The sequence below is a fragment of the Bos indicus genome, chromosome 3 (genome assembly GCF_029378745.1).
Source record: "Bos indicus isolate NIAB-ARS_2022 breed Sahiwal x Tharparkar chromosome 3, NIAB-ARS_B.indTharparkar_mat_pri_1.0, whole genome shotgun sequence".
Lineage (NCBI taxonomy): Eukaryota > Metazoa > Chordata > Mammalia > Artiodactyla > Bovidae > Bos > Bos indicus.
The window spans coordinates 117525118-117546190 of record NC_091762.1 but is presented as its reverse complement, the minus strand read 5'-3'; the positions used below and the strand labels follow the sequence as shown (position 1 = coordinate 117546190).

Here is a 21073-nt window from a genome sequence, read left to right as displayed (position 1 = left end):
AAATGCTATTAGACTCATTCACTGCAGAGAAAACAGAGGCCCAGAGAGTGTAAGCAGTGAAAGAATCAGCAGGGTTCATACCCAGACGGGCCCCATCTCGGCTCCATGCTTCCCCCCGCCCCTGCCTCCCCCTGCCACACTTACTTCTTGTACTAATCACTAAGAGGCAGCACCCAAAGGTAACAACTCGTCAACCCACAACACCAGCTGCCAGCACTCAGGACACCAAGGCCCACAGTGCCCCCGGTGGGAAAGGCTCTTGCAAACAGCTGATCCTTCCTAAGTTGATGGATTGATACCAGTCATCTCAGAATCTTAAAATAGAGTTTGTATGGAATTTGGCCAAATGGTTCTTCAGTTCTTTCGGAAAAACAGGTGGAAAATACGTCAGACAGAGCACAACCTAATGTGAAATATAAGGGAAGTGAGCACAGTAGGATCAGACGAGCACTTCTAACTTGCAGAAAATATCATAAAGCCATGATAATCGAAGTGCTGGAATATGACCCCAAAACATAAGTAAAAACTACCTGAAACAGACTCCAATGTGTACAAGAATGTATTAAATGTATTAAACTAAGCATAACCAAATAATTGAGGGAGGAAATATTATTCAAAAAATTACATTAGGGTCATTGAGGTAGGAAGGACATAAATTTTCATTCACGTCTTAAGGTAACGATCCACTGCATTGAGAAGATACATGTTATTTCAAAACACAGAACAACTAAATAGAAACAACATACTGTTGTGGCCACATGACTCAGCTGAACCTGTGGGACAGACAGGACCTCGCAGAAATCAGAGCTCTGAGGAATGAATCTGGGCACTTGTAGTAACTGAATAACTAATTAAATAAAACATGGAAAATAAACATCACCAAAGAAAACATGAAGAGTAAATATTTAGAACAAGATGACAAAGAGCCAGTCTTTACTGTAGTCAAGAGTTTGTACAAGAAGATTAAAAATACCCCCAATGACTCAAGAGATAAACAGGGAAGGTTAAGGTCAGATAATCTGCATTTGAGGGGGAAAAAAAACAAATTGCAAATAGCTATGGGAGAACAGCCCAGTCTTCTAACAGTCAAAGATGGGGCAAATTGAAACTGAAGAGGAAATCTCATTTAAATCTGCAAAAATAAAATCTCCCTAAACTCATACACATTCCTCATGAGGAAATACGTGTTTTTGAATGTTGCTGGTAATGCGGATTAGTGAAATCCTTTAAAAGGGCCATAGGGCCAAACCTATCAAGAACCACAGAATGTTCATGGCATGTGTCGAAGCAAGCCCACGTGCAAGAATTCTTAAAAAATGAATCGAAAAGAAGTAAGGCTCTACGTATAAAATTCTTATAGTGGCATCATTTGCAACATCAAAACCCAGAAATGGGTGAACATAAGTGGGATTGGAAACATCAGGTCATGTTAACTTGGCCTTCTTGCCATTGATATAGACTGCCTGCCCCGCCCTGGCAGTGGGGAAAACTCAGCTACCCACCTACCCAAAAGGAGTGTGTTTTTAAGAAAGTGAGGTCTCGGACTTCCCTGGTGGCTAAGGCTCCTTGATCCCAGTGCAGGGGGCCCGGGTTCCATCCCTGGTCAGGGAATTAGATCCCACACACCAGAACTGAGTTCTCATGCTGCAACTCAAATATCCCACATGTGGCAACTGAGACCCGGCACAGCCAAACAAATAAATGAAATACTTTTAAAAAGTCAAAAAAAAAAAAAGGAAGTGGGGTCTCCATTTCTTTTCTTTTAAAATCTTATTTATTTATCTGGCTGCACTGAATCTTTCTTGAGGCATACACGATCTTTGGTTGCCGCACGTGGGATCTAGTTCTGTGACTGGGAATTGAACCTGGGCCCCTGCACTGAGAGCCCAGAGTCTTAGCCACTGGAACACCAGGAAGTCCCAGGTCTCTGTTTCTAAGACAAGGAGCTGGAGAAGAAGGTGTCTCAGACCTAAGGGCTGTCCTGAGTATGTCCTGCTGGGCACCTTGTACATAAGTGTCCAGGGCTTAAGTCCTGTAAGACACTTGGAGAGAAAGGTGACCTCAAAGTGTGCCTGGGGGCGGGCTCCCAGAGCCCCTCCGCCAGTAGACCCTGGGTGTGAATAACTGAGGAGTGGGCCGGTCCTGGGAGACCCTGTCTCTGGGCTTGGAGGGGGCGCTGCAGGGGGCAGGGTGAGTGCTGGGGTGAGGTCAGCATTAAGAAGGGACATCTGCCATGACCCCCGCCCAGCCACCCTTGCTCCCAGAGCACCGCATCACCCCATCCTCATCTCCCATCACCAGCCCTGCTCTGCCCCCCTTCCCGGTGTCCAAAGACCCCGGAAGCTGTCCAGCACGACGAGCCTGGCCCACCGCCCCAGACAGAGAAGTCCCAGCTGCCCCGAGGGCCTGGACGGGCCTGCGGTTTCCGGGGCTGCGGGGAGGGGTGTCCAGGGGAGCGGGGAGGGAGGCGTGGGAGCAGGGAGCCCCCAGCCCCGATGAGTTCCATCTGCCTGCCCTTCCGCCCAGCTGGGGTCCTCTGGGCGCCGTCTGCTTCTGACATTCCCGTTCTGACATGGCCCGACTCCATCCCGAAGTGGGGAGATTGTGAAACTGGGCCCTTCATCACTTGATGGAAAAAGACGTCAGAGCAGGCGGGGTGCCAGGGCCTGGTGGCCCCACGTCTGGGGAGCATGTGTTTGTCCCCAGCTCCAGGGGAGCCGTGGAGGTGGAGGGAACCTGAGGACGGAGCAGCGGCCTCGGGCATGGACGGGGAGGTCCAGGCCCTCCTCCCCAGTTCCCGCCCGTGGTTGCTGCCTCTGCAGGTGGGTCTCCTCCTGGGAGCTTCCTGACCCTCAGTCTTATCTCTCGGAGCCAGAAAGGCTCCCGCCTGCCCCCTCCAGCATGCCTGGCGCCCACCACTGGCCCCAGCCCTGGACCTGCCCCCAGGGCAGCCGTGGCTGAGCTCCAGAAACAGAGCAGAGGGCTGGCAGGCCTCCTGAGACCCCTATCCCCACGACCGCAGGCCTGTGTTCATGCTGTGGAGTCTTGGGGTGCCCGGGGTGGTGGGGTGTCTGGGGTCATGGGGTGCCCGGGACACTCCTGTGCCCAGAGCTGCCGTCCTGAAGGCTCTGCCCAGATGCCACCTAGATGGGGCTTTAGGAATCTGCCTTTGGCGGGGAAGGGCGCCCCCTTTCTTCTGCCCACCCAGCCCACCTGAGCACAGGCGGGCCCCTGTGGCAGTGGGGCCTGGCGCATCCTGGGGGGGCTCTAAGAGCCCAGGGTTCCCTCCCCGCCGCCCCCCAGGCAGCAGAGTTTCCTGCCTACCCGCGTCACGCTCAGAAGGGCGATGAGGGGGGTGATGTGAAGCTGGGGGAGGCAGGGACCGTCTGGGAAGGACCGCGGCCACGTGCTCACCCACTCCACGCCCTCGTCCAGCCACTGGAAGGCCGTGTCGATGCCTGCTCCCTGCGGGCAGGAGACCCAGCTGAGGCTGGGCCGGGGAGCCGGGGGAGGCCTCCCCGAAGGCCCCCAGAGGCCCCAGGGCATCTGCCAGCTTTCTGCACTCCTGGGCTGGAGGCGGTGGGTGCTGTGGGACGCCTGGCGGGTGCCCCAATCCAGGTGAGCAGAGGGCGGGAAGTGGACCTCTGTGCTAGGTCCTCCCGACAAGGATGTGGCCCAGCACTCGTGGGCAGACCCGTGACAAACACTCACGTGTGCCCGGCCCTGCTCTGAGAGCTCCCGGCTGCGGGGGGTGCTCAGGTGGGCCGGCCTCCCCTCCCGGCGTCCTGCGGGGCGCTGGTGAAGGGCCTGCCTGGTACTCTGGGTGTGGGCCCCCCAAGGCCTGGGAGGGGTGGCCAAGCACAGCAGGGACCCTGGGGAGGGGCTGACAGAATCTGTCCCAGAGGAACCTCGGTGTTGAAGAAAGATGCTGCCCTCGGTTCCTGTTGGAGTCAGAAGCAAAGCAGCTGTTCCAACCGCTGCTGCGGAGCAGGGAAGAATTTCCTGAACTGACTCCTTCCAAGCGACACACAGAACAGGCCCTTGGTTCCTACAGCATAAGGGGCATCACAGCGGGCCTGTCCAGACCCCGTGTGGGCCAGCGACCCACCGAAACCAAGTCTCCCTGGTTAAGTGCCCTGCTCCTGTGCCCTCCTTGGCAACCCCCGGGGCGGCTCCTCAGCGCCCAGGCCGGCCAGGCCTCGTAACTGGACCGAGGCTCAGGCCAGGCTGGAGGGCTTTCATGGGGCCCGTGTGGCAGCGAGGGGTCCCCAGGAGCAGGCCACAGGGACCCGGGCCCCTCAGACGCTGAAGCGTTGAGGCAGACACATGCGTGCATGCGTGTGTGCTCTGCTGCTGCTGCTGCTAAGTCACTTCAGTCGTGTCCAACTCTGCGTGACCCCATAGACGTCAGCCCACCAGGCTCTCCTGCCCCTGGGATTCTCCAGGCAAGAAAACTGGAGTGGGTTGCCATTTCCTTCTCCAATGCATGAAAGTGAAAAAGTGAAAGTGAAGTCGCTCAGTCCTGTCCGACTCTTTGCAGCCCCATGGACTGTAGCCCGCCAGGCTCCTCTGTCCATGGAATTTTCCAGGCAAGAATACTGGAGGGGGTTGCCATTTCCTCCTTTAGGGGATCTTCCCAATTAAGGTATGAACCCACGTCTCCTGTGTCTCCTGCATTGGCAGGAGCATTTTTTTTTTTTAACCTCTGAGCCCCCTGGAAAACCTCACCTGGGGGGCAGACACAAACCCAGAGGCTTCGGGGCAGAGACGCCGGGAAGAAGTGAAACTTGTGTCCCTTATGACCAGTCTCAGAGGGCAGTGCCCATTCCCTGGCCCACCTCCAATGCTCCCGCCCTAATACCTTCCCCAGCTCAGAGCCTGAAGGTGTGTGCAAAGTGGACGAGCAGGGCTGTCTCCTGGCCTTCCAAACCCACCCGACATTTCTCGGCTTGGGGAAAAATATGATCACTGTCAACCAGCCCTCGGGACCTCCCTGGTGCTCCAGGGGTTAAGAATCCGCCTGCCAGTGCTGGGGGCCCAGGTTCCATCCCTGGTCAGGGAACTGGGTCCCGTGTGCTGCAACTTAAGATTCTGCAGGCTGCAGCAAAGATGCAGCACAGCCAAGTAAACAAATATTAAAAATAAATAAATAAAACCAGCCGTTTCCTAGCTGAGTCCTGCACATTCCAGACTCCTCCCCTCCCTGACCAACAGTGCAGGAAGTTCTCTGGAAATGAGAGCATCTGACAACACATTTTCCCATGTCCTCTGAAGCTTCCCCAATTAGATTATACCCCCAGTTAATGCTTTAAATCATGTTAGGTTCCCATTAGTGAGCCAGGGCTGCAGTTTAAGGAGCTGAACTCTGGGACGTGGTGGACTTGGCCTGGCTCACGGACGGGAGCCTGCTCTCCTGGGCCCAGCAGCCCCGCAAGGACCTGGAGCAGCGATGGGTCAGATCCCTGAGCAATCTGAGGCTCCCCAGGCATCTTCACACATGGAAGGACTGAGCGTTGACCCCCGAGCCATTCTCAGGACAGATGAGCTGGAGGCCAGTTCAGTTCAGTTCAGTTCAGTCGCTCAGTCATGTCTGACTCTTTGTGACCCCATGAATTGCAGCACGCCAGGCCTCCCTGTCCATCACTAGCTCCCAGAGTTCACTCAGACTCACGTCCATCGAGTCAGTGATGCCATCCAGCCATCTCATCCTCTGTCGTCCCCTTCTCCTCCTGCCCCCCATCCCTCCCAGCATCAGTTGGCCTTAAATACAGGAGATGGTTCTTGATGATGCAGGCCGGGGCGGGGGTGGGGGGCACCTCACTCTCAGCTGAAAGGCCTTGAGAGCAAGTTAAGGAGTTCTGCTTCGGACTTCCCTGGTAGTCAGTGGTTAAGAATCCGCCTGCCAATGCAGGGGACGTGGGTTTGATCCCTGCTCCCATGTGCCACGGGGCAACTAACCCTGTCTTCTAAGGCTCACAAACTGCAACCGCTGAAATCCAAGTGGCCTAGAGCCCAGGCTCTGCAGTGGGAGAAGCCCAAGCACCGCAACTAGAGAAAAGCCTGAGCCCGGCAACGAAGACCCAAAACAGCTATAAATAAAATAAAATAAAAATAAATTCTGCCTTGAGGCTGCGAGCATCAGCTCTGTCCAAGACCTCCAGCCTCGGCCTGCCCCACAGGTTTCGGACTTTGCACACCCCACAATCATAAGCCACTTCCTTGAAATAAATACAGTTATATATAGCCTTGCCCTCCACCAGGGTAAAGGGGGATTCACCCATGTTCTTTTTCTTCTTGGGCTTGCGTGGTTTCACTGGTTACGTCTCAATCCCTGATAGGAATATATGTGTATGTTTATCTTGGCCTCTGAACACCGCTCTTTAATAAAAGGAACCAGGGCTCCTTGGAAACATGGCTTATTCCAAGGTTGGGGCAGAAAGCGCACAGAATGAGCCTGGAGAATCTCATGGTGAGAAAGTCAGACGGTGAGTGGGTGGGCCAAAAGGACACCAAAGTTAGCTTGACGGCGCTGTGACCACCAGGTTAAAGTGCAGACTCGGTCGGGTCTGACTCTTCGTGACCCGTGCACTGCAGCCCGCCAGGCTCCTCTGTCCATGGGATTCTCCAGGCAAGAATACTGGAGTGGGGTGCCATGCCCTTCTCCAGGGGATCTTCCTGACCCAGGGATCAAACCCAGGTCTCCCGCATTGCAGGCGGATTCTTTACCGTCTGAGCCACCAGGAAGCACAAACTGCCAAGGCTGGACGATTTGCGGAGCCGAGTGACGGTGCCGGGCCCGCCCAGACAACCCTCATGACCCCCCTCCAGGCCGCCTGGGCAGCAACCGCAGTGCCACCTGTGATTTGCCTCCCCATCGCCGCGTAATGTAGAGGAAAACAACAGGATGGGAAAGACCAGAGACCTCTCCAAAAAATTAGAGAGTCCAAGGGAACATTTCATGCAAAGATGGACACAATAAAGGACAGAAATGGTACGGACCTAACACAAGCAGAAAATATGAAGACGTGGCAAGAATACACAGAAGCACTGTACAAAAAAAATCTTCATGACCCAGATAACTGCGGTGGTGTGATCACTCACCTAGAGCCAGACATCCTGGAATGTGAAGTCAAGTGGGCCATAGGAAGCATCAACACAAAGCTAGTGGAGGTGATGGAATTCCAGTTGAGCTATTTCAAATCCTAAAAGATGATGCTGTGAAAGTGCTGCACTCAATATGCCAGAAAAGTTGGAAAACTCAGAAGTGGCCACAGGACTGGAAAAGGTCAGTTTTCATTCTAATCCCAAAGAAAGGCAATGCCAAAGAATGCTCAAACTACCACACAATTGCACTCATCTCACACACTAGCAAAGTAATGCTCAAAATTCTCCAAGCCAGGCTTCAACAGTATGTGAACCATGAACTTCAAGATTTTCAAGCTAGATTTAGAAAAGGCAGAGGAACCAGAGATCAAATTGCCAGCATTCATTGAATCATAGAGAAAGCAAGAGAGTTTCAGAAAAACATCTACATCTGCTTCATTGACTATGCCAAAGCCTTTGACTGTGTGGATCACAACAAACTGTGGAACATTCTTCAAGAGATGGGAATACCAGACCACCTGACCTGCCTCCTGAGAAATCTGTATGCAGGTCAGGAAGCAACAGTTAGAACTGGACATGGAACAACAGACTGGTTCCAAATAGGAAAAGGAATGTGTCAAGGCTGTATATTGCCACCCTGCTTATTTAACTTATCTGCAGAGTACATCATGAGAAACGCTGGACTGGAAGAAACACAAGCTGGAATCAAGATTGCCGGGAGAAATATCAATAACCTCAGATATGCAGATGACACCACCCTTATGGCAGAAAGTGAAGAGGAACTCAAAAGCCTCTTGATGAAAGTGAAAGAGGAGAGTGAAAAAGTTGGCCTAAAGCTCAACATTCAGAAAACGAAGATCATGGCATCTGGTCCCATCACTTCGTGGGAAATAGATGGGGAAACAGTGGAAACAGTGACGGAATTTATTTTTTGGGGCTCCAAAATCACTGTGGATGGTGAGCGCAGCCATGAAATTAAAAGACGCTTGGTCCTTGGAAGAAAAGTTATGACCAACCTAGACAGCATATTCAAAAGCAGAGACGTTACTTTGCTGACAAAAGTCCGTCTAGTCAAGGCTATGGTTTTTCCAGTGGTCATGTATGGATGTGACAATTGGACTATAAAGAAAGCTGAGTACAGAAGAATTGATGCTTTTGAACTGTGGTGTTGGAGAAGACTCTTGAGAGTCCCTTGGACTGCAAGGAGATCCACCAGTCCATCCTAAAAGAAATCAGTCCTGAATATTCATTGGAAGGACTGATGCTGAAGCTGAAACTCCAATACTTTGGCCACCTGGTGTGAAGAGCTGACTCATTTGAAAAGACCCTGATGCTGGGAAAGACTGAGGGCAGGAGGAGAAGGGGACGACAGAGGATGAGATGGTTGGATGGCATGACCTACTTGATGGACATGATTTTCAGCAAACTCAGAGAGTCGGTGATGGACAGGGAGGCCTGGTGTGCTGCAGTCCACGAGGTCACAAAGAATCAGAGACGACTGAGTGACTGAACTGAACATCACACAATGAAACACGTTCCCAGGTCTCAGGTTAGGGTGCACACATCTCTAGGGGCCTTTATTCTGCCCACCAGCTTGCTAGCCCCAGCTGATTTGCTGAGAAGCTCTCACGATGGGTCTTCTGCCTCTCCCTCCCTCAGTGGTCTTGATTTCCTTTTTAAATAAAGAAATTTCCCAGCAACCCCGCCCCACCCCCGCCACTCCGACTTCCAGCTGAATCACACCTGGCTCAGCTGGGAGGATGGCAGAACTCCAGGCCGGGTGATAACGACTCCTGTTTGCACTCTGAGCACAGGCGGGAACCGTGCGCGCCCGCTTCGTTTCTAGGAACCTGTCACCACTGCTTCGTTCAGCATGTCACCTGCTGCTTGTGCTACCTCTTCTGCTCGGCCACTGGTTTGCAATCTGTCCACACAAATCACTTGCACAGAGCTGGATGGTGGTGGGGGGAGTGCGGATCCCCAGGGACCCCTTGGCGTCTTCTCTGCATCTTAACAATGTGTGACCTTTCATTTAAACACAAACCCTTCAGAGAATCGGAAGGCCCACTAGCCTGAAAAGCTGATTTTTAATAGCCTGCCTCCCCCTTTGACTGATTTCTCAGCTCAGAATAGGAGACCCTGAAGGCCGTGGAGGAGGAGGATGGGGAGGAGACCCTGCTGGGGTGGCTGCCGCGGAGCCTCTGCTCAAACCCTGGAGGCAAGCGCAGGCTTCATGTTAACTACAGGAGGTTGAGGACCCCGCGCCCAGCTCCTGTGTGTCCTGGCCAGGCTGTGAACCGAGGGCAGTCCTTGTACGGACGATGTCGGAGCCCGGCCCGAAACCCGCACACACACTGGGGACCCCACATGCCTGGCTGGGTTGTCAACCCCACTGCAATCTCGGTGTTTGGAGGGTGCTTCTCTTTGCCTTTCCTTGCCCACTGGAGCCCCCAGGTGCCCCCAGGGTCTGAACACTGAAGCAGAAACACAGCCTAGGAAAACTCAGCCTTGAATATCAACCGCAGACAAGCTGATTGCTGCTGGCTGCCCTAGAAGATGAAGGAGCCAGGCCTGGGTGGGGGGGAGGCTCCCGACCTCATCAGGCAGCCGAGGGGGGCTGGGATGCACCCTGTGGGTCAGGGGGAAGGACATCTTGGGGGAAGGACATCTTGGTAGAAGGACCAAGTTGGGAAGAAGAAGGGGCTCATGTCCAGCTGCCCCTGGTGAGGGGCGTGCCTCCACCCTACGGTTCCAGGAAGCTCCGAGCCCGAGCCCCCTGGGCAGGTGGGAGGACAGGCTGGGTCTCGGGGATGGTGGGAGGCTGAGGGGACCACCCTGCACCAGGTGGGGGAGGGGCCTCCTGTCATAGGGACCCGGCCCCCTGGGAGCTGGATCTTGCTCCCACCACCAGCATCCCAGACTGGACCCAGCCCGACGGAGCCCTCTGCTGCCTGCCGCCTCTGCCCCGCTACCCAGCTTGAGCCTGGTCATCGAGGTCACGGCCCCTGCCCTCCCTGTCCACGCGCCCGCCCCCCAGCGCACCCCTCTTCACCCTCTCTCTGGTCCCAGCCTGTGGCATGGGAACCAGCCTGTCAGTGAAGAACAGCTCCTGGGGCCTCGAGGGAGACGCTCTCACAGCATCCCCGCTGCCCCTCCAGGACACGCCAGACTCACCTGATGGTCTTGCCCCAGTCACACCACAGCGTCCTCCCAACGGCCTCCATGTGTGCCTGGAACTGGGGGAGGCAGAACTCCTGGAGGAGGGTGCCGTGGTCGGCGTGCTGGCAGGCAGTGGCCAGGCAGAGGTGGGTCACTGCAACGAGAGCCCCCGCAGGATAGTCATCTACCTAGCTCGCCCATCCCTGCAGAGTCAGGGGCTGGCTCCACCCTTCGCGGCCCACACCCACCAGCACAGACTGGCTCGTCTGACTCCCAGGCCACCCAGATGCCCTGGGGGGCGCCGTGATCCCGGAGGTGGGGGGTGGGTGGGGCGTCCAGGCTCCAGCTGGATGGCATGATCAGTCACTTCGGGGCCCAGCAAAGGCCCGCCTGCTGACAGTGTGTCTGAGACCGCCATCTCCCTGGGCTCCAGAGCGGGGACTGCACGTCCTCTGGTCCAGGGGACACGGCCTGACACTCACGCACCTTTTCGGCCTCACCCACCCCTGACCTGGTTCCTAAGCCTCCACTTCGCAGACACAGAAACTGTGGCAGTGAGAACAGCCTGCTGGGACTGGACACAGGCTGATCACCCACGAGGCCCCTGCACGTCTGCCCGGGAGTGAGGGGAGGAATCAGCCTGCCCCAGGGAGCTGGTGAGCAGCACAGGGTCTTGGAGACCCGTACCCCGCTCTTCCACCAGTGTGTGCCAGCCGGGCTGTACCACCCAGCGCTGAGCTCACGTTCTCTGGGTCTGGGTGTTCATCGGCTAGAAACCAAGCTGCCAAGCTGTCACCTGAGCTGTTCCTACCCTTCCACTCATGGGGACTGGGGAGAGGAACAGGTGGACAGTGGTGTCGGCTACAGGTAACAGAGTTGACGGGCTGTCCCAAATGAAGGTGAAGGGCAGAGTGCCCTGGGGGCTGGGAGGGTGGCCAGCACAGGGCCCCTGGCAGGCAGGGGAGCAGACCCTGTCTCTGTCCCCACCGGAGTCCCAGGGGCTACGTGGTGGCAGGGGGCTCCACCCTCCTCTCCAGGGTCCACGTGAGGACCTCCAGGGCCCAATTCCATGTTGCCCAGTGGGGGCAGGAGACTAACGAGTCCACTTACCTAAGTGACAGACGGCAGGCCAGACACATCTTGTCAGGGGCTCGAGCCAACAGAGTGACATTTCACAGCAACACAAGGACAACACTGATTTGTTTGTTTAGCCGCTTAGTCGTGTCTGACTCTGTGACCCCATGGATTGCCAGGGACTGTGATTAGCTCTGTGATTGGTCACAAATAAGAAGCCAAACACAGGGAGCCCACGGCACATGGAGATAGAGGTGAAGCTGGCGGCAGGAGCTGAAAAAAGCCTCGGGCTTCACCCTGTGGCTCAGCTGGTAAAGAATCCGCCTGCAATGCGGGAGACCTGAGTTCCATCCCTGGGTTGGGAAGATCCCCTGGAGAAGGGAAAGGCTACCCACTCCAGTATCCTGGCCTGGAGAATTCCATGAACTGTATAGTCCCTGGGGTTGCAAAGAGTCGGACATGACTGAGCGACTTACTTCACTTCACTTCACTGCCTGAGCGCCGAGATGCCCGGTCCTGCGCCCACCGCCTGGAGGGTGTCACTCTGTACCCCAGATCTGGACATGCATGCTGGGAAGCAGGGAGGACCCTGGGGGTTTTCAGCCAGAGAAACCAGGAGTAATGGGTGGTGGGTGGAGGAGACGAGAGGCTGGCAAGAGGAAAACCCCCTTGGAGGAGCCTCAGAAGAGGACCCGCAGGCGTGGGGAGCAGGCCAGCCCACCCTGGGTGCCCTGGGATGGGACCCCGCCGGGTCCACCTGGCACAGCTCACGCACCCGAGGACCAGCTGGGGGAAGGGGCTGCTCCCAACCCCGGCTCCATCCAGACGCCCCTGAGAAAGCCCACCTTCGTGCACAGGTGGAGCGCCCAGGGTCACAGGTAGCTCAGGGTGGGGAGTGCTTAGACACTGGCTCACGGAGGAGCTCCAGCCATGTTCCGAAAGCCCCACCCTGGTGCCCCCACGCCCTCAGCACTCTGCACATCTGCCCGGGCTGCGCCCGCGGACCTCCTTTTGCCCGCAAAGCCCAGACCCAGATGCAGCCCGTCCTACTCCGCAGCCTCCTCCCCGAGGTCCTCCAGGCTTTATTTAGGGTGGGCGGGGTTTTCCTCTCCTTTGGCCGCCCTCTGATTGCCTGTCGCCCTCCCTGCTAGCCAGCGGCTCTGCACCTTATTATTTGTCAAACGAACAAGTCTGCGACACCCGGCTTTAGCACAGCGCGCTGTGCCTGGGCTGCAGCGAGGCGCCTCGGAGCGCCCTCAGGAGATCAGGAAGGGCGCTGGGCTCCCCTCCTGCGCTGGCAGGGCTGGGTTAGGGAGAAGGTCAGTGCTCGGGGGCAGGCAACCGAAAGCCAGGAGCTGATGTGGACACTGGAGGGGTGCCCACAACAGTCCCCCACAATCGTTCCGGGCCTCAGGTCACGCTGGAGCCCCCACTGTGGGTGTGAGCCCCGCTGTAGGGCCCGCCCCGTGGCCTCGCCGTGGCCCGGATCGGGGCTGGCCCAGGGTCGGGCAGCTCCCACCTCTCTGGGAGCCGTTGTCTGTGTCCCAAGGGCGGGCCCTCTGCTCTGTGGGGGCAAAGTCCGGCCTTCACCACTACCGCTACCCTTTCTTTCCTGCCCTGCGGGAGCCCAGAGCTGGTTCTCCCGGCTGTTCGACAACTGGAATGAGGTTGGGCAAGCTGCTTGGGTGGTGAATTTGGAAACCAGTTTCAGCACAGGAGAAGGATGATGCTTTTTTTTTTTTAATAAAAAACGAGCCTGATATAGTTCTTTTCCTTGCAAAGAGAGGCCCCATCATGGCTTTAAAACTGAATACACTGCCCAATGTTTTAAAACCAGCTGTTTGAGACCAGGTGGCTCCCGTTCCCAGGTGACTGCGAGGTTAATCCTTCACAGCGCGTGTCTTAAGAGGCCAAGTGCGAGGCTGCCGGGCAGACAGCAGCAAGCTGAGGCAGGACTTGCCCTTGTGCCGGTGTTCTCCAGTGCAGGAAGGCTGGCTGGGGCTGGAGGGGCTCCGAGAAAGCACAGACAATGCCCCCGGCCCTGACAGGGAGAGGACCCGCCGTGAGATCGCTATGGCAATGGGCCTGGGGCCAGAAAGACAGGGTGGCCGGCGCCTCACGGGAGCCCCTGGGGCTTGGGGGCCTTTGGGCTTTCTAACGAGCGACGAGGGCCCAGGGGAGGACCCGCCAGGTCTCTCTTCTCACCTGTGCCCTTGGCCTGCGGCTGCGTGCCCGCAAAACCGGCCCGTCTTGCTGCCGCTCAGCTCACGCCACGATTGCAGAGACAGAGCCGCAGACCCGCATGGGCCTCCCAGGGCTGGGGTCACGGGTGGGGGGCGAGCCGTGGGAAGGGCCCCTCCCTTGTTGGAGTGGCCGGCCGGGGAGCTGGGCTCAGAGCCTCCCCCGGCGGAGCCAGTGGGCCCTTGGGCCCCAGCCCACTGCCCCCACCACCCAGGCTGGGCCCCCGGGCCCCGTCACCTCTGGGACAGTTTCTTTCTCTGTGAAATGAGACCCTCCTGCACCAAGTGGGCCAACGGGGCTGGTTTCCAGAACTTGTGTCTACAGGACCAGCCGCACGTGGCCCTCCCTGAGGGTCTGCGGTGTGAGGGGACCTTAGTGACTCACAGCGTGTGAGCCCTGCAGGCGTGGTGGGAGGGGGCAGGAAGGGGAGGCGACAGAGGCACACTGTGGAGGTGGTGGGTACCCACGCGCACAGTCTTGAGTCCACATGGGTGCATACATATCCCAGGACCTTCTAAGCCACACACTTGAAATGCATTGTTTATTCTATGCCAATTACTCAGTTGAATTGAAGAAGTTGCTCAGTCATGTCCAACTCTTTGCAACCCCATGAACTGTAGCCTGTCAGGCTTCTCTGTCTATGGAATTCTCCAGGCAAGAGTACTGGAGTGGGTAGCCATTCCCTTGTCCAGGGGATCTTCCCGACCCAGAGATCAAACCCGAGTCTCTGCATTGCAGGCAGACTCCGTAACTGGCTGAGCCACGAGGGAAGTCACTCCTCAATTAAAATCAGTAAATCTGAGGGAATGTTGAGAGCGGCGAGCCAAGTGCTGTGATCACAGCTGATCTTCACGCTGCCTCTGCTCTTCCCTATCTTCTGCAGGTTAAGGAATGGGGTTTCCAAAGCGCCACCTCTATTCTGCCCAGACCTTCTCCTAACAGCCGCAGGAAAGCCTTGCTCTGTGCGCTCCAGCCGAATCACCTTCTGCTCCCCCAGCTGGGGCCAGCACACTGGGAACCACCCACTCCCAGGACTCCCCTGGTTACAGCCACTCAGGAGCCAAATGCCCAGGAAGCTACCTGCCTGGCCAGTCACTAAATGCCCCAGAGGATGACGTAAACAGCACTTGGTTTGAACGTGTTACCTTCAGCCTTTCTCCGTCTACTCTGGAAAAGGAAAAGAAGAACCCAAAAGACAAAATGAAAAACAAAAACAACCACAACAACAACAACTCTGTGTGACAAGTGAAAACTCCTACTCAACCCTCAAGGCCCAGTGAACCATCACCTCCTCCGCCCTGCCCAGCAGAGAGCCCTCTCCGACTGTGCATCGCGCCATCTTCTAACTGCTACCAGGAACCCTTCAACAGCCAACCGCAGGAGGGGACGGGGACCTGGGAGCCTGTGCCTCCTCCATACTCAGCAGCCCGCCTCAGCAGATCAGCTGGGAGACTCCTCACTCCCATGCAGGGACGGCTGTCTTAGCGCTCCAGATCTGTTCCGGCTTCTCGAAAGCCCTGGTAGGCCTGGCCCCATGTGGCCCTAGTGTTAGGAGCCGGGGGAGTCACCAGCATGAGGGAGTGCCTCCCTCATCTGTCCATCTACCCGGACCACAGCATCTGTCTGCACAAATGGACCCTGGAACCTGCCCGAGGCAATAATGCCTCACGCAGAGGGGCCAGCCTCTGTCACCTCGCCTCGCCTTTGCCTTTCAGGCCTCTTCCCCCAAAACATGAGGTTTGCTATTGCTGTTGTTCAGTCCTTCATTCATGTCCAACTCTTTGCGACCCCGTGGACTGTAGCATGCCAGGCCTCCCTGTCCTTCACCATCTCTTGGAGCTTGCTCAAACTCATGTTCATCGAGTCGGTGATACCATCCAACCATCTCATCCTCTGTCATCCCCTTCTCCTCCTGCCTTAAATCTTTCCCAGCATCAGGGTCTTTTCCACTGAGCTGTCTCTTCGTATCAGGTGGCCAAAGATTGAAGCTTCAGCTTCAGCATCAGTCCTTCCAATGAACACCCAGCACTGATCTCCTTTAGGATGGACTGGTTGGATCTCCTTGCAGTCCAAGGGACTCGAAAGAGTCTTCTCCAACACCACAGTTCGAAAGCATCCATTCTTTACTGCTCGGGCTTCTTTATGGTCCAGCTCTCAAGTCTGCTATCTGATTCATGGACTGCTTTTGTTCCAGTCGACGGTGGACTGGAGCGTGTGACAGTGAGACAGGCATTGTCATTCGGTCATTTGCCGGGTAAACTGCTGTCTTTGATCCTCCCAGGTGAGGCCTGGCTCAGGAGAACCCTTGCTGGTGAGCCTCTCGGGTATGGGGGTACAGAGCCCTGGAAGCACACACAGGTGGGTGCTGCCCAGGTGGGTGCAGGGGGCGGCCTCTGGTCCCTGGTCCCACAGAATTCACCGGAGAACTCCACCCGGGAGCGGGGTGGGATCAGGACAAATATGACAGGGACACTGGGAGGTCTAGTGAGCAGGAAATAAGAGCGGCCGGGCTGTGATGAGACGCCCGGGTCCCCTGCTCCCCTGCTGAGACTTGGCCATGGACCCTGCTTTAGTGAAACTGCTCAGAATCTGTGTTTTAAATGATCACTGCAGTGATGTCTTTCGATGTCAAAGAAAATACTAACATAAAACAATCTTAGGGAAATTCTTTTGTTTTTCTCCATGAACAACAATACCATCATTATGTCACCAAGAATAAGCTCTTGTTTAGCCTGGGAGCTTCCTCCCGCTGCTGTGTTGACATAACCCTCCTGGCCAAGAACAGACGTGTTCTCTAGAAACGTTATCCAGCCCCAAGGTCATCCATCCTGGAGCGGGGGAGGGCTGGTGCCCAGGACATCCCTGTGGGCGCACCATGGGGGTGGTGGGAGGAGGCTGGGGGGACAGGGCAGAGCCCCAGCAGCGTCCTGTGGTCTCCACGTGCCAGGAGGATGCTGAAGAGCAGGGGCAGGCGGGTGGGGGGGCACCCAGGGCCGGCGGGGATTCTGCCCCTCCCCCGGCCCCTCCCCAGGCTCCCGGTCTCCTCCTCAGGTCTCCCGAGTCCCTGGCAGAACGAGAGGTTCTCAGGCAGGGATCTCACAGCTCCCGCACCTGCCAGCGTGTGCCCTTCTCAGAGCCCACCGTGTATCTGCCACGCACCAGGCCCACCACCCTGCTGGGCACACGTCAGACTCAAATGTGACGGGGTCATGGGCTGGAAACGTTCATCTCTTGGGGCTCACTCAGGTCTGTCTGTCAGTGCGTCTGTCTTGGAGAGGTGCCCTGCTGTCCCCTCCCCGGGGCCCCTGCGGCTCCTGGGATGGGACCTGGCCGCACGGCCCCCATGTCCAGCTGAGAGGACTAAACGGAGAGTTGGGCCTGGGTCCCGGGTCCCTCCCCGAGACCGTCCCGGCAGGCAGGCCTGGGCCAGGGCCCTAGGAGCGGGGAGCCCTCCGTGCCAGGCGGCCCTTGGGAAAGACAGGCTCTGGGCCTGAAGGCCACCAAGCCCGAGGGGCTGCCCTGCTGATGGCTCAGCATCTTCCTGGAATTCAGGTCACACGGGGCGCCGCCATCACACACTCTGCCAGGCGCCGTTTCTAAGTGAGGAGAAGCTATGGGATTGCTTCATCCTGGGGGAAAGCAGGAGGAACCGGCTTTCCCCAGCTAGCTATTTGCCCTGAGTAAGGATTTCACCTAAAACCCTTCCTTGACATGTGGTTACCGCCACTTCTGATGTGGGCATAAACATCATCTCTCAACAGCCCTCGCCTAACGATGTGCACACTGCCGGGCACGCAGCTGTAGAAGGAAGACGGATACCCAGAAACGTCTCCCTGCCACTACACACACAGGGTGAACAGACACACTGAGTTGATGAGCAAAAAAAAGAACCTTTCAGATGACTCCAGGATTAGAGCCGCCTCCGGACTAAAGCAGCATGACAATCTGAAGCAGTCATGTGGACTGCATTTCCTGTGATGTCCTGGTCGGTTCCAAACAGCTACCCTTGTATTTATATAAAGTCACATATTTCAATAAACACAGTGTTAGTCACTGTGTCTGACTCTCTACGACCCCATGGACTGTAGTCCGCCAGGCTCCCCTGTCCACGGGATTCTCCAGGCACAGATAGTGGAGTAGGTAGCCATTCCCTTCTCCAGGGGGTCTTCCCGACCCAGGGACACAGCAGCCTTGCAAGAAGTACCCCCTCCCCCAGCACGCGAGGGGAGGTGCATGTTTCCCAGGACAGACGACAGAGGAGTTCAAACAGGCCAACGCCGGCCAGCACTGCCCAGTGAAGGTGGGCGGGTAGTGACGGGAGCTTACAACGAAGTCATGATGCACGGACTCTGGCTCCTCTGGAAATGTCCCTCTTTTCTGACGGATGAAAAATAAGAAATTCCACCTTGCTATTCTGGGTAGCAAAATCTTCATCACCAAGGGGCTCTAGCTCACACTACCCCTTGGAAAGAAAAACGTGTGCTCTCCTAATTCTTCTGACTACAGCTCGGCTCCAATGACACTAATTAACTGATAACCTCATAAAGCTGTGTTTGTTCTTCCATGATATAACATTAGCCAGACCTCTCAGAATGTTAGGGTTCCAAGACTTTGACCTTCCACCAGAACATGTATTATTTTCTTGGTAAACAAGGAAGGTCTTTAATATGTGATCACGATAAAGTGTTTTATTTACATAAGCTTTAGAGGGTGCAGCTTCTGGATGGTAGGAAAGAGAATTTGTTTATTTATGCTTAAATAAGCTGGGCTCAGCCCAGCTCTCTACCTTGCTGAAAGAGAAATGCTCATTTCTTAAGAAACTAAAACAGTACATTCCAGGTCAAACCCACAGATCCTAATGCAAAAGAAGAGAATATTATTATAAGATTCTGCTTTTCATATACCTTCAGCAAAAATACTTAAGTGGCAGGATCAGCTTTCAGAGTACATTCTGTTGAAGTAGATGCTAAGGGTTTTGGGCAGCTCCAACACTCCTTGGCGAGGTGTGGGAACTGGAAGCTTGGAGTGACAGCCTCCCGCCTCCCAGACAAGCCCCGCAACCCCTGGCTGCCTCTTGAGCAGCTGCACGGCACTGTGGGGACCCCTTCCCCAAGGGCAGCATCGCTGCTTGGCAGCCAGGACACAGCCACCAGGAAGAACTGTGGGGGCCTCCCTGGGCCACTGGATTCTTCCACTTTACATGACTGATTTGGTTTTTATTAAATGGTAACTAAATACATGAAATGAATCCAATAGCTGAGGCAGTTCAGGAAGGTTGCTTAGCATTTTATGAAAACAGTGGGAAGAGGGAACTGAAGATGACAATTTCTGCTAGATTTTGCTGAGTCAGCTGCAGGCTCCTGCCACCATGGTCTCAGAACAGAGAGCCAGGCGTGTTCTGCCACCTCCCCAAGAGCCCCTCTCTGGACTGCTGCTAGCCACACACACACACACACACACACTGGCAAGTCAACACACACCTACATACACACACAGATTGGCAAGTCAACACACACCCACACAGAGTGGCAAATCAACACACACACACACACACACACACAGGCAAGTCAACACACACCTACATACACACACACACAGGCAAGTCAACACACACAGAATGGCAAGTCAATACGCACACACACACACCCCCTGTGGAAATGCCCCGAAGAGAATGGTTGGCCTCATTTCTGCAAAGGAGGCTTATCTACAAACCAGCAACTGTTGGCTGTGAATGTGTCAGATTTTCAGTTTTAGCCAGTTTTCTAGGTAAATGGTACGGGGTTCTGATTCTGGAACCCGAAACTGCCCGCAGCCTGGAGCCGGGGGCCAAGGTGCCATGAGGTCGGTCACGGTTTCCTCCGGAACCTGAGTGCCCGCGCCCCGCGCCCCCGCGAGGCCTCCGAAGCCGCCCCTTCCCCGGAGGGAGGCGCCCCCCGCCCGCGGCCCGTCCTGAGCCGGAGCCGGGACCCCCGCCTACTCACCCAGGAGCAGCCAGAGGCCGCGGCACCGGAGGCCGCGCAGGCCCGGGGCCATGGCCGCAGCCGAGCCGAGTCCAGCCGCCCGCCGCGCGCCCCGCCGAGGACTGAGCCCGCCGCACCAGGGGCGGGGGCGGCAGCGGAGCGGGCGGGAGGCGGCTGCCGCGGGGCCCGGCCCACTGCGGCCCGCGGCGGGTGGAGGGGTGGCCCGCGCGGGGATGGGGGCCGCGCCGGAACCCCGCAGGGAAGGCCCGCAGCAGGCGAGCCGGGCTGGCCAGCACCTGCCGGCCGGGGTGCGGGGGCAGACGCTGCACCAGCGAGGAGAGCGCGGGGCCGGATGGGGAAGGCTTCGCCCGAGAGGAGGGAGCCGCGCAGTGTCAGCAGGACCCTGCCCGGGGGACCGCACACTCCGGCGACGACCTCGACCGAGGCTCGGGTGCTCCTGAAGTGTTTGCCACTTGTTTAACTGGGGAGGCTCTTCTAAACAGGGCCTCTCGATGCCAACCCGGGTACCCTCTCTCCTTCGCTCTGTGGGTTACAACCGCTCTACCTCGGGGGTCTACTTTGTAGAAGACCAAGGCCACCCTCGCCCATCCGCCTCGCCCAAGGTGCAGGCACTGGGGTTCCTGAGAGGACAAAAACAGCCCTGGCGCTTGGACACATTCAGAATAACCAAAAAAAGGACCCACAGGTCCAGCGAGGAGCTGGAATGGAGCTGGAATGATGGGAGTGGTGGGTGTGGGTGCACGGGAGGAGGTGCCTGGAAGGTAGGTGTAGGTCCTGGGCTAGAGGGAAGAGGCTCCTGGGGGTACAGAAAGGTGGCCCTTGTGCACTTCTTGCCTGACATGGGGGGCAAAAGGCAGAGGAGGCTGGGAGGGCCTCTTTCTGACTGAACTTGTAGAAAGAGAAGGGCTCCCTGGGGTGGGGGGACACATGAGAGCCCTGGGAATCTGGGCAAGTGCAGGTAACCTGCATGCTTAGGTCTGACCTGGGAGGCATCAGCCCAGCCTAGCTAAGCTGACCTGGGCTCTCTGAGCTCTGTTGGTGGCTGTGCTTCACTCTGCAGAGGTTTCTGCTTGTTAACAGCCTATTCTGAGAACTCTCAACAATTGAGTACATTTATGCTCATGCTAAGGAATCAACCACTGCCCTTGGGAGGAGCAGCAATCACACCTTTGTGACCGAAGCTGCTGACGCCTAGCAGAGTGCCTGGTGCAGAATTCCGTGGTCAGTCCGTGTGGACCGACTCAACACATCCCTCTGCCGACAGTTCTGTGAACAGCAGCAGCTGACAGCCAGGCGGGCAGGAGGCACTGAGGACCTGCGTGCCTGTAGCCTGGAGCCCGAGGGGCCGGGGTCCCATGGTGGGGGAGCACGCGCTTGCTCAAGCTAAGCCCCTCTTCCCCAACGGTAGGAAGATACACCCCAGCTCGTGGCCTGGCCTCCCTCTCTTTATTCATTTAAGAGACAGATGCTGGGTAAACAAGGCAGGTGTTCTGCCCTTCAGTTGGTAATCCAGT

General features: G+C 56.5%; 1 protein-coding gene across 1 annotated transcript in view; it reads right to left on the bottom strand.

The window, feature by feature from the left end:
• Positions 1–19705, bottom strand: part of RAMP1 (receptor activity modifying protein 1) — a 41180-nt gene extending 21475 nt beyond the window's left edge. Inside the window, exons 1-2 of the mRNA XM_019958002.2 lie at positions 19560–19705; positions 10279–10417 (exon numbers count right to left, since the gene is read on the bottom strand). Of these exons, the coding sequence (XP_019813561.2) occupies positions 10279–10417; positions 19560–19611 (191 nt within the window). The 5' untranslated portion in view covers positions 19612–19705. The remainder of the gene's footprint in view (positions 1–10278; positions 10418–19559) is intronic.
• Positions 19706–21073: the final 1368 nt, after the last annotated feature.